At 42.7% G+C, this 12,883-nt stretch overlaps 1 protein-coding gene across 1 annotated transcript in view; it reads right to left on the bottom strand.

The window, feature by feature from the left end:
* LOC130879911 (ankyrin repeat domain-containing protein 26-like) overlaps positions 1-12,883 on the bottom strand; it is a 90,273-nt gene that overhangs the window by 20,967 nt on the left and 56,423 nt on the right. The window contains exons 17-21 of the mRNA XM_057778735.1: positions 9,484-9,648; positions 9,218-9,256; positions 7,852-7,916; positions 4,479-4,614; positions 1,561-1,717 (exon numbers count right to left, since the gene is read on the bottom strand). Of these exons, the coding sequence (XP_057634718.1) occupies positions 1,561-1,717; positions 4,479-4,614; positions 7,852-7,916; positions 9,218-9,256; positions 9,484-9,648 (562 nt within the window). The remainder of the gene's footprint in view (positions 1-1,560; positions 1,718-4,478; positions 4,615-7,851; positions 7,917-9,217; positions 9,257-9,483; positions 9,649-12,883) is intronic.

The following is a 12,883-nucleotide window of genomic DNA, read 5'->3' on the forward strand; positions in this document are numbered from 1 at the left end:
ATCGATGAATTGAAAACAGGGTATCTGCTGACTTGTATGTGTCCCCTTTCCTTAGCAGTTACAGTAGCAAAGTAGGAAGCGTCCTTCCAGATGAACATGTCAAGGGAGTGGAATCACTGTCACAAACTAGGAAATCCATCATTGGTGACAAGGGGTTTGCGATCATGGGAAATCAGCTCCTGTGAGAAACATTAAAGCCTTTGCTTTGGCAAGGCTCTCGCGGATGTTACTATTCAACTGTTGCAGACTGGGCACTGAAGACTATCAGCTTGGTCAATACTTTGCCTCTAGCATCCCCAAATGGTTTACATATGCCCACAACTGGCTGCAGAGATGGCTCAGTGGTTAAGAGCACTTGCTGCTCTTCCAGAGGATCTAGGTTCGGTTTCCAGCACCCACATAGTGGCTCCCAACCTATCTGTAATAGCAACAGTATTCAATACTCTCTCTTATGGCCTCTGTGGGCACCAGGCATGCATGTAGGGGACACACACACACACACACACAAGCAAAAACACTCATACACATAAAATAAAAATAAAGATGAAAATCTAACAATTCTCTTTGTTTTTCACCACACATGTAGCTTCCTTTCTAAAACACATGCACATTCACGTATCAACACATCAGTCAGCTGCAAATGACTGACAAAAAGTGTCTGCACTCTGGTTTTTCTCTTGTGCATTTAACTTTTGCTTGCCATGGTGATTTTGCAAAGTGCAACGTCGTAAGAGTCTGGCATTTGGTTCTCTGTGAGTTGCCAGTCAGTGCTGTTTTCTTCTTCATAAAGGTATATGTCATGAAGGTTTAAGCCCACATCATTGGTGGCAAAAAGCCTGAAAGCTTAATTAAATGCAGAACTTTAGAAAATCTATGCAAATAAAGCTGGTTAATGCCCAGGGAGAGACTCACTCCACATGGGAACCTTGTCAAAGAGTGAGGCCCAGACACGACTGTAAAGGGAATTTCTTTATGAAACACAGAACAAGTCTCTTTACAGTTGTAAAGCTCATGACCCCGCATTTTGGCATAGAAAGTGCCCCAGTTAACATTTATGACAGCACAATGACAAAACTCCTCATTCATTCCTCCAGGGTTTACTGTAGCTATTTGGCTATAACTGCCAGTATTCCATTTTCCTTAGATTTCAATTAAAACAAGTTTATGTGCCTGTGTGTGTATGCCACGCATGTGCAGGGGTCCCTGGAAGCAAGAAGAGGGTCCCAGATGTCCCGCAGCTGGAGTTATATGAGGTTTTAAAATGGCCAACATGAGTGCCAGGAATTGAACTTTGGTCCTTTGGAAGAACAGCATGGTCTTAACCACTGGTCATCCACCCAGATCCTGAAATAACATTTTGTTAAACGCATACGTAATAGAGCTACGGATCTCATGACGATATTTTGGTCAATAGTGGGTCAAACACACAATGGCAGTCATGCAGGTTATACTGCCTAATGATACACACATATATGCTTTTTAATTAGAGATAGTATAACTAATATTGATAAAATAAAGTCATATGCATTAAGCATAATTACGAGTAAGCAATTAATTTACCTGACTCAAGGTCTGCTTTGCTCTCATGTGCAGGCTTCCCAGAGCCATTGCATATTGCTGGTCTTCAGCGTCTTCGGTAGAAAGTTCATCTTTCCCTGGCAACTCAGTCTTCACTCCTTCATTCTCCTCCTTCTTCTCTTTGTGTTTTAATGCAACTCTGTGATTAAATATGCTTAACTTAAAATTCATCTTTCCAAAGACAAAATTTCCACAGCTTGACCTCGCTTTTTATTATTCTAATAAGATATTATCCTAGTATCTATGCTTCAATATTTCTTTCTAGATCCCATGTTTTCAATTTCTCACTTTAATCTTTTCTAGAGATCGTATATACTGGGAAAGTAATATTGAATGAATGTTTTCTTGATGGATAAGTTTCTGTTAAGAGAAACTTTGGTAGTTATTTTGAAAAAGCCATCTTGAAACATATCCAACAATTTGACAAGTGGAACATGACTGTTTGTACATAATTTGACATCATTTTCTACATGGCCCCCTAATAAAAACAGGCAATGGAAAGCTAATCCCTAAAAGATATTGTTTGCAAGCAATCATATGAGTTAGTTAGAAATAAAATTTTATTTTTATAAAACATGAGATGCACCCCTTAAATGATTTACAGTGTAAAAGAACTATTCCAAAGCTTTCAAACAATAAGCGTATGCACATTACGAGATTTTTAAGGTAAGACTAGGGAGTCTATTTTACCTTTTACTAATGCTTTTGATTCACCTTATTATTATTTTGATAAGCAATTTAAAATTAATACAAGATCAATTGATTCGGTAATAAAAAGTATCCTGTTCTTTCAACGTAGAAAGTTGAATTTACTTTATCAATGAGAGAGAGAGAGAGGTTTTGAATAAATTAATAGTCATCTACTCTATTTAGCACAGGTCCAGAACAAAGGTGTTGGGTCTGGAGAGGCGGCTCAGTGGTTAGGAATACTGGCCTCTTGTAGAGGATCTGGGTTAGGTTGCCAGCACCCACATGGCTCCTCACAACTGTCTATAATTTTAGTTCCAGGGAATCCAATGCCCTCTTGTGCTCTCTCAGCCTGCATATGTAGTATACACATACATGTATATGCACATATGTAGTATACATATATACACACAGCAAACAAATAGCTATATATATGTATACATAGCTATATACATACATACATACATACACACACATACACAACAAATGGATAGCTGGGTGTAACTTAACATTATGGGCTGGCCTCACAAAGAAGAAGTTTAATCTCCAGTGCCAAAAAACAACAAACAAACAAACCAACAGAGCCACCGCATAGATTCTAAAACTTCTGTTGAGAAAATGACTTCTTACATTTGTGGTGGGACTGTAGGTTAATATAACTTTTGTGAGAACAACCTAGGCAAATGGATCAGTCATCTTTACATTTCTATTTATTTTTATTTTTTTGAGACAGGGTCTCACTCTACCGTGCAGAGCAGGGTGGAGCTCACACTGTATAGCCCAAGCTGGCCTTCACCTTCCTTTGTGTTTCTGACTCAGCCTCCTCAGGGATGAGATTACATGTGTGAGCTATCACACTCAGCTTATTCATTAAAGTCGTTTAAGGCAATAATTCTGTATTAAAAAATCATTAAAAACACAGAAAACACCACCACACACACACACACACACACACACACACACACACACACTGTATTAGAAACAGCACGCTTTCCCAGTGAGGAATCACTCCACACGCTTAGAGATGAAGGACGAGTGTTTCTGGCTCTGGTTGATGTCCAAGGAAGAGCTGGCCTTGAGCAGAAGGTTTCACTAACTAGTATACACCGTCAGCTTATGCATTTCACATACTCTATCATCCTTAAGTCTCCTTTAGGTCCTGGTCCTAGGCTATGCTCTGAACAATTTCAACAGAGCCAGGTGACTGCCAGTCTGGCCATGTGGGCAGATGGGAGGTTTATATATCAACAATTGCTGGAGTTATTTCTTATGTACACCAGAATTGTACTTTTTTGAATCATTGTTACCCATCTTGGCTATGTGGTAGAATTAAATTTTTTCCTAATAAAAGCACAAAGGACTTCAAGGCACACCAGAACTTGATGATGGTTGTGACCCGACAGGACCCCCTTGAGCCTGTTCCTAGGGAATGGGCCCAAAGACTAGTCAATCCCGGTGAACAAATCCTTACATCCAAGTATCATAAATTTTGTTTATCTCTAACAGGACTGGTTTGCAGACTACTTACCTTTGGGGTATTTTGGGGAGGCTGTGCTCTCTTAGCTAAACTCTCCCTTTTAAATGTTTCCTCAGCAAATCTATCAACAAATCCTTTATACCATCAATTTTTTCACATTGAGTTTCTTTTACATCATTCCTTTAAAAAAGACATGAAAAGGACAGCCAGCTTCTTACTGCTGAGTAGTAACAAGACTCCTATGCAGTCGGCCACTATAGAGCTGTTAAGATTGTGGCTTGCAACAATGTGTGCCCAATTGTTGGAAATATGAAGGGGCAATGGCCTGTTAGGGAATTTGCAAGGATTTCGTACTTCACAAGGAAGTTTTCTCCTATACAAAACCCAGAGGGGGTGGTTACACAACCAGCAGTTCCATGGATCTCCTCCCTAACATCTGCCATAGAAAATAAGTCTTCAGGGGCTGGAGAGATGGCTCAGAGGTTAAGAGCATTGACTGTTCTTCCAAAGGTCCTGAGTTCAATTCCCAGCAACCACATGGTGGCTCACAACCATCTGTAATGGGGTCTGGTGCCCTCTTCTGGCCTGCAGGCATACACACAGACAGAATATTGTATACATAATAAATAAATATAAAAAAGCTTTAAAAAAAAAAAGAAAAGAAGTCTTCATTATCTCAAAAGCAGTCACCCTCGAACTGCAGGGCTCTTTCCTCTCCAGGCCTTTGTGGTCTAACCTTGATCTCACGGGCTCTGTTTTCATCCCCTCTTCTTTAGCTTCTCTGTTTTCCATGTTTCCAGTTTTCCTGTTAAGTAGCTCCCAGGGCTCCTTTTCAGTTTCTGTTTGCTGTCTGTTAGGATACAGGTCTGCCTCTGTAAGATGGACAGTGGTCATTTTTCTTTTAAAATTGAAGATCGATTTTTTTTTTATATGATATATTCTGATCACGGTTTCCCCCTCCTCCATCTTCTTCCAGATCCTCCCGGCCTTCCCACCCATCCAATTCCACTCATCTTTCTCTTTTTAAAAAACAAACAGGCAAATAAAAAGCCCAATCCCAGAGCCTGAAGAACCACCACAGCTCCTCACAGCTCTCTCTGGGATACAACTAAGCAGTCTGTGCAGGAGCTCGACACCTCTTAACGCTTGTTTCCAGTCTCTTCCATGCTCTTCGTCGGGCTGAACTGAGTACTGTGAGATTTCCTGCCAGATAACCCCCCTGTGAATTACCCAAGTCTGATCCTTCCTTTGTTCTTGGGATTTTGCTCAGGGATGTGCTCTGAAGACTGCTCATGACAGCCCTCTTTTTCTCTCCCTAGTCTTACTCTCTTCTGGTATTTTTAAGGCAGAGTAAGTATGTAGTGCAGGCTAGCCTCAAACTCAGAGATCCCCCTACCTCTGCTTCCCGAGTGCTGGGATAAATGCAGGCGCCACCACCACCCACTTTATTCTCACTCCAGGTTTTAATGGAAGCTTCTTCCCATTAAGGACTGATTGTGTTTAGATATCTATATATTTATACTGTTTTTGCCTACTGTTCTCTCGTCAACTTGGCAGCTCTTTCTCCTAACAAACTACAGTTTCTGAAGGGAATTGTCAGTTTCTTTCCCAGTTGACTGTTTTTGCTTTACAAGAGCTTCTATGTGTAATACTCCCTGTATGAATGAACTAAATCCCAGAATTCCAAGGCCTTGCAACAGACAGGAACCAGTACAGAAATACAATCTATGAATGTTTTTGTCAGGAAAGGGCTATACATAGTATTCACTCATTCTGAACAAATCCATATTGGATGCCCATAGCATGCAACATGGGGTAGGTACTACGGTCTGCAGATAAAATGAAGAAATCCTGACGTAAGAAATGTCTGCTATCACCTAAGGGCACTTGATCTCCGCTGGGCTCTGGAATACTGTCCAGAGAAAGAGATGGCTAGGCTGAGAATACAGGAAGACAGTGGTCAATGAGGCAGAGGGTGGAGAGCGCACTGCACCACAGACATTACTGAGACTCCATTCCCAGTGGAGTGAAAGGTGCAGATTTCGTTTTCACCTGGAGTAACTCCAAACATATAAAGCACGTGAAAGAGCAATTTGAGATGAGGATTTGTCTGGTATCATATGAAGCTGGTCTCTCAAATGTTCCAGCTGCCTTTCCTGAGAGCGTTCTAGCTGTGACACAAAGGGAGGGAACATGACCCAGGAAGGCTACCCGAGAAATGATCAAGAGGGGTCTGTTAAAAGCCAGGTGGGCAGGGATCACAGGACACAACCTGAAGACCTTCAGGGCCCCTTTGACTGTGAGCAGAAAACAGTATCTATGTGCCAGGGCATTGTCCTCTGCTCATGCTGAGCCAGGAAGACAGTCTCTTCCTGCCACACAGGCAGGGCAAACACACAGGTCATCCAACAGTGGTCTTCCCAAGGTGGAGGGCAAACTCTAGATTCAGCACAGTTCTGATGTTCCCACTCAGCAGTAGGAACAGGACTGCCCAAACAGCACAGTACACGGATGCCAGAGGACAACCTTGAATGTAGCTTTAGTTAATTTTCTTCATCGTGATAAGGTGTATGGCCAAGGCAATGTGGAGAGTTTGTTCAGGGCTCACAGTTTCAGAGGATTAGAGTCCATGACTATCCTGGCAGGAGTGTGACAGCAGGCGGGCAGTCATGGTGCCGGGGCAGTGGCTGGAAACTTACATGCTGATCTACAAGCATGGGATAGAAAGAAAGCTAACTAAGAATGGCATGGGCTTTTGAAACCTCAAAGTCTGCTCCCGATGACACCCTTCCTCTAACAAGGCTGCACCTCCTAATCGTTCCCAAACAGAATCAGCTGGGGACCCCGGATTCAAATATCTGGACCTCTGGGACCATTCTCATTCAGATCATCACATCTGCCTTCCTCTATTGCTTCCTGCCTTATTAGACCTGAAGCTTATAGTCTCAGCAAACAGGACTCTCTTGGAAAGGGAAGTAGAATAGATAGTTATGGATGAATTCTGGTTGGGGGTGAGGGACTGGAATGAGAGGATCAAGTGGAGACGGGAAGGGAAAAGGAGGACGAGGGAGGGATACAGGGAGAGACACCTAAAAGTAACCCAACACAGTAGAAGCTTCCTAAGTATACGCATATATGAAGGAGATCTAAATGAAATCACCAAATGGTAGGGGAGACAGAGTCCCAATTGGACATCTCTTGTCATCAAATGAAGCGTTTAGTACCAGGCTTGGGTTACATCTAATTGAGCTGTTGATCACAGGGATCCCATGAGAATCCCTAAACATCCAGGCCGTTGCCAGGACTATAGGCTGCTCTCCAAAGACTGAAAGTAAGGCTCCGATGCTGAAGATAACACCTATACAATTCATTGAACTTGGAGATGTTGAGCTGGTGCCTCTATAGAGCCTTCACTCTTCTGTTCTAGCATCTTTGGTACAGGAAAGTAACAATGAAGGCTATCAAAGAAGAAATGTAAACACTGCAGGCTACAAGAGAAGAAATGTAAACACTAACCCAGGCAAAAACATTTGGTCTACGGTGGTGTCCTGCCTGCAAGATACCCTCGGGCAACGGAGGCACAAAGCTTGTGTGATTTACCAACCAATATATGATCTGACTTAAGGCTCACTCCATGAGTAGGAACCCATACCTGACATTGCTTGGGTGAGTAAGAACCAGGGATCTAGGGCAAAACCAAACAATACCGTTCTAAAAACAAACAAATAAACAAACAAAAAGTGTAGCATTATAATGACTCTTAATGATATTTTGTTTTTCTCCTGGCTCAGCCATCATTAGAGAAGCTTCCTCCTGCAGCAGATGGGAACAAACATAGAGACCTACAGACAGATAAAGTGCATAGAGCGAGAGACCTTGGAACACTATTGTATTTTATTGTTATCTCTTAGGAGCCTGTTTGCTTTCTAGTGAAAGTCAGAAAAGGAGTGGATTGGGATGGGATGTGAAGTGGGGAGGAGTTAGGAGGAGGAGAAGGAGGGGAAAGTGTAATCACGATACATTATGTGAGGAAAAATTATTTTCAATAAAAGGAAAAAATTATTTGGACAGTAGCCCAGTGCCTTGATAATGAGGGCCCGGCAACTTACCGTCTTCTGAGCATGACTCAGACGGCTGAGTGAGGTCATCAGCGTCTTCCACAGCATTTGTTTCTCTTCTGACCTGTAGGACAAACTACACTAGATTACAGTTTTCTCAGATAGTGATACCGCATACAACCAAAAAAGACTAGCTAAGCAGAAATGTGGACACTCCTGAAAAGGACTGATTTTTGTCAAAGGGTAGTTTTATCACTGGCCTCTGGTTCTAATCGCTCTTTCTAAGCAAATGTCTTTATATAAACAGAAGGTTCTAACCTTTTTCCTCCTTCATTTTAATTTTATGTGTCTGAGTGTTTGGACCAAATGTATGCCTGAGACTACAGATTGAGAACCAAGTATGGCATAGATAACGCATTGGGTCTAGCTAGCAGATAAATGGGTGAGGAACTAGTGTCTCAAGGTCATCAGGTCGGATCTTGTTTGTCTGTACGCCGAAGTGAAGGCTGACTAACTCCTGTGCTAGCAGACGTGGCCAAGTAGCATTCACTCGGCCCCACTGCTGTTTCTTCTCATTTCCATTATGTAGTCTGTGGATTCCCGGCACCTGAGTTGGTAACTGAAGTGACAGTGGGACCCACTTTGAGGTGGCTCCTGTCTTTGGGTTTCATCTCCTTGAGTTCTGTCATCCTCTCCCTAGGCCTCCTCTCTGCCGTCTTCAGCTAATGGAGACCCCTGCAGGAATGTGGTGGCTCTCATTCTGTGCACCTGGCTGTTAACACTGACAGCGCCCACAGGGTACTGTTTGCAGGGAGGCTGGAACCTTTGCTGGCGTTGCTCAGCCAGGCTTGAGCAGTTAGCACTCTCTTCCGGTTTGCATTGTTGGTGGATTCTGCCAGTTGAATGTGGACCTGTCCTGGGTCCTGAACAACCTCTGTAATAGTTGAGGTCTGTGGCATTTCTACTCTCCTCAGTCGGATCTCTACCTGAACTGGAAAATTTGCTCCCTCCAGACCCTTTTCTCCTACAGAGCAAAGTGCCTTCCTGGGCTGATTCTTCCTAGTGCTCGGAACACATCTCCCTAGGTGTCACTCCTCTTGGTGAAACCATATTCTTATCTTACACAATGTGTTGTTTCCCAAGTCTTCCTTGCTATGTACTTGTCTGTACAACTGGGCATTGCCTCTGGGAAGCCACCCAGCCTACAGCCTCCCTGAGAGTGCCCATGGAGCCAGGTTTGAGGTGGGCAGTGCTGAGTCATTGGGTGGTTGCCAGGTGACGGTGATGCTGGTGGACAGAAGCTGGGGCTCCTCCCAGGAGGATGGGATGATGGTAGGCTCTGACCATTGTAAATGGCTGCCTAGGGCTCTGTGGGTGTGCTCTGCTCCCACTACCAGAATCTGGGCTTGAGTTCTACAGTACCTTATGCTTTTCCTTTGATTTTTGATTTGCAGACCTGAAAAAAGAAGAACATAGAATCCTTTCAGACAAAATACAAAAAGTCTTTTTTGTATAAAGTCTCTGCAGTTGTCATTAATTTCTTTTTATCATGAAGTTACAGGCTGTTTATAGTCATTTTCTTTAAGGCATCTGAGTATAAACAGAAAATCAACTTGCTCTATTTTCAGAAAAAAACAACAACGCTGTTACCCCCACCCTTCATGGGGAGTTTACAGTTTTTACCTTCCTTTATCAGGGCTGCTGTCATTTAAACCACAAGTGTCCTTCACTCTCAGGAGATGAGCTGCCAACTCAGACTCCCCAGCGGGCAGTCCAGTCACAAAGTCTCCCGACGACCAGTTTCCATGGCCTATTTTCTTTTCTTCTTTTATATCCAAGGCAGAACCACTAATTAAAAAATCATAAAAGATAATACATTCCAATAATTCTATGGACGGAAACTATGAAAACGATGCTATAAAATCCAACTCTTCTCATGATTGAAAGAAGTTATAAAGTAGCAGCTGAAGATGAGGAAATGGATCCTCCTTGCTTAAAGACAGACGCCAGCCAGGCCTGGTGCAGACAGAGCTATATGCAAGAGCTGGCTCAGGAAAACCCTGGTCTGAAAGCAAGGAAGGGTTTCCAGGAGACACAGACTACAGAAGAGCCCAGCAGGAAAAGACGAGGGAGAAAACCACTTCTTAAATAGAATGTAAATGCCAAGATAAGAACGGGTAGATCTCCTAGTTTGAAATTGGGAGCGTTTTAAGGGCGATGTAGAAACCTAACGCAATGGAAATTACCTGGAATCTGTGAGGCTGACCCTAGTGAAGTCTCCTAGTAAGGGGGATATGGAACCCGAGCTGACCATCTTCTGTGACCAGCTAAGGCTTCCAGTGGAGGGACCCGAGCTGACCATCTTCTGTAACCAGGTAAGGCTTCCAGTGGAGGGACTGGGACATCAACCCAGTCACAAAATCTTTGATCTACAATCTATCCTGTCTACAAGATGTACTGGGGGTAAGGTGGCACAGCAATAGTGGGAGTGGCCAGTTAGTTACTGGTTCAACTTGAGCCCATGCTATAAGAAGGGGCCCATGTCTGACTTTGCCTGGAGGTCCAGGGGTCTGGATAGCCTGGAGACCAAGAGGAGAACCAAATATGACTGGCATAAAAAAAAGTCAATGAAATGATTCCTAATGATATTCTTCTATGATGGAGCTCGGCCCAACTGTCATCAGAGGCTTCACCCAGCAACTGATGGGAGAGGATGTAGAGACCCACAGCCAAACTTTAGGCAGAACTTGGGGAAACCTGAGGAAGAGGGGGAGGAAGGAGCCAAAAGGGTCAAGACACCACAAGGAAATGGCCCACAGAATCAACTAACCAGGGCTCATAGGGGGTCACAGAGACTGAAGCGACAGTTATAGAGCCTGAATGGGTCTGCGCTAGGCACTCTGCACATATGTTATGGTCATGCAGACTGGTGTTCTCACGGGACTCCTAACAGTGGGAGGGGGCGTCTCTGACTCTTCCCTGCTTTTGGGACCCTTTCCTCCTACTGGGTTACCTTATCCAACCTTAATATGAGAGGATGTGCCTAGTCTTTTTTTGTTTTTGTTTCTTTTTTTGTTTTTGGTTTTTCGAGACAGGGTTTCTCTGTGGTTTTGGATCCTGTCCTGGAACTAGCTCTTGTAGACCAGGCTGGTCTCGAACTCACAGAGATCCTCCTGCCTCTGCCTCCCAAGTGCTGGAATTAAAGGCGTGCGTCACCACCGCCCGGCTGCCTAGTCTTATTGTAATTTATTATGCCATGTTTGGTTGATATTCCTGGGAGGCCTGCCCTTTTCCAAAGAGAAATGGAGGAGGAGTGGATCTGGGGAAGAAGGGAGGAGGGGAAAGAGACTGGGAGGAGAGGAGGGAGGGGAAACTGTAGTTGGGATGTAATATATGAATAAATAAAAAAGAAAGAAAGAAAATTGATAAAAATTATGAACACTTGAAAAGAAAAAAAGAAAAAGGGGGAAAAAAATCAAACTGGCAGTTAGTGATTTTCTTGAAACTTGTGGAACAAAAGTGAATAACCAAAAATGAACACCACACTAACCTTGAATACTTCACTGAACACCCGATCTCCCGGCCTACGAGCAATGACCCTTGGACACGGGAAAAATAACTAGACTGGGGCTACAATTTTGGTTTCATTATTTAAAAATACGATTAATTCAAGTGTTGTTTAAAAATTACATGAAAGAGGAATTGGGGAGTGGCCCAGAGGTTCAAGCTCCTTCCAGCACGTGCGAGGACTGCACCTCAGATCCCTACAACCTATAATTCCAGGTGGGCATGGAGGGTTGCCTGTAATTCCAGCTGCTGGAGGTGGAGGCAGGGAAGCCCCAGAGAAAGATGTCTTGAGAACTAGACTAGCCATATCTGGCATATCTGTCATCTCTGGGTTTGACTGAGAGATCTGTCCAAAAATTGTTTACCAAGTGAGGATGATTCCTGATACCAATTTCTGGCTTCCATACTCAAACACAGACACTTGTGAGAAAGAGTATCACCACACATGTGCTACAAGTACAAAACATGCACACATATATATGTACAACCCTTCCCCACAGTCAAATATGGAGAAAGAAAAACAAAACAAAGCATTTAACGTGAAATAATAGGGAAATAGCTTATGTAAAATTTTGCTTTAAAAATATTCATATACTCATAGAGTGGAAAAAACTTTCCAATTATATATCTGATAGAGGATTAGTATCTAGAATATATAAAGAACTAAAAAACCTGAATATCAAGAAAACAAACAATTAAAAAATGGGTACAGAACTAAAAGGAGAGTTCTCAAAAGATGAAATACAAAATGACTGAGAAACATTTCAAAATGCAAATCAAAACTATTTTAAGATTCATCTTACCCACGTCATAATAGCCAAGATTAACAAAACAAACGATAGCAGATGTTGGTGGGGATGTGAAGAAAGAGGAACGCTTATCCATTGGAGGCCAGAGTGCCAGCTGGTACAGCAACCAAGGAAATCAATGTGGTCATCCTTCAAAAAGCTGAAAATCAACCTGCCTCAAGATCCAGTTACATCACTTTGGGCATATACCCACAGGACTTACATCCTACCACAGAGACACTATCCTACTTATGGTCATTGCTGCTCTATTCATAACAGCCAGAATGTCCAGCAAGTGGTGAATAATGAAAACGTGGCACATTTACACAATGGAATATTACTAAACTGTTAAAAAATGAAATTATGAAAATTGCAGGTAAATGAATGGAATCAGAAACAATCATCCTGAACGAAGGAGGTCAGGCTTGGTAACTCTTATATGTAAATATTAGCTTTTAAACTTTAGATGTGTGTATTTAATTTAGAGTAACCACAATGATTTCTGACTCTCCCTGTTCCTTTATGGTGTGCATGAGTGTGATCACTGGTCACATTTTCCTGTAGAATTGTTAATCTGGGTGTGGTAGTTCACACCTGTAATCACAGAACTTGGGAGGTTGATGCACAAGAATTTCTGCAAATTAGAAGTCAGCGTGGGCTACAGACAATATGGGCCTTGTCTCAATTTTTAAAAAAGTCAAGTTTTAAGATTAAAAATATGATATATA

The sequence above is a fragment of the Chionomys nivalis genome, chromosome 8, assembly GCF_950005125.1.
Source record: "Chionomys nivalis chromosome 8, mChiNiv1.1, whole genome shotgun sequence".
NCBI classification, from domain to species: domain Eukaryota; kingdom Metazoa; phylum Chordata; class Mammalia; order Rodentia; family Cricetidae; genus Chionomys; species Chionomys nivalis.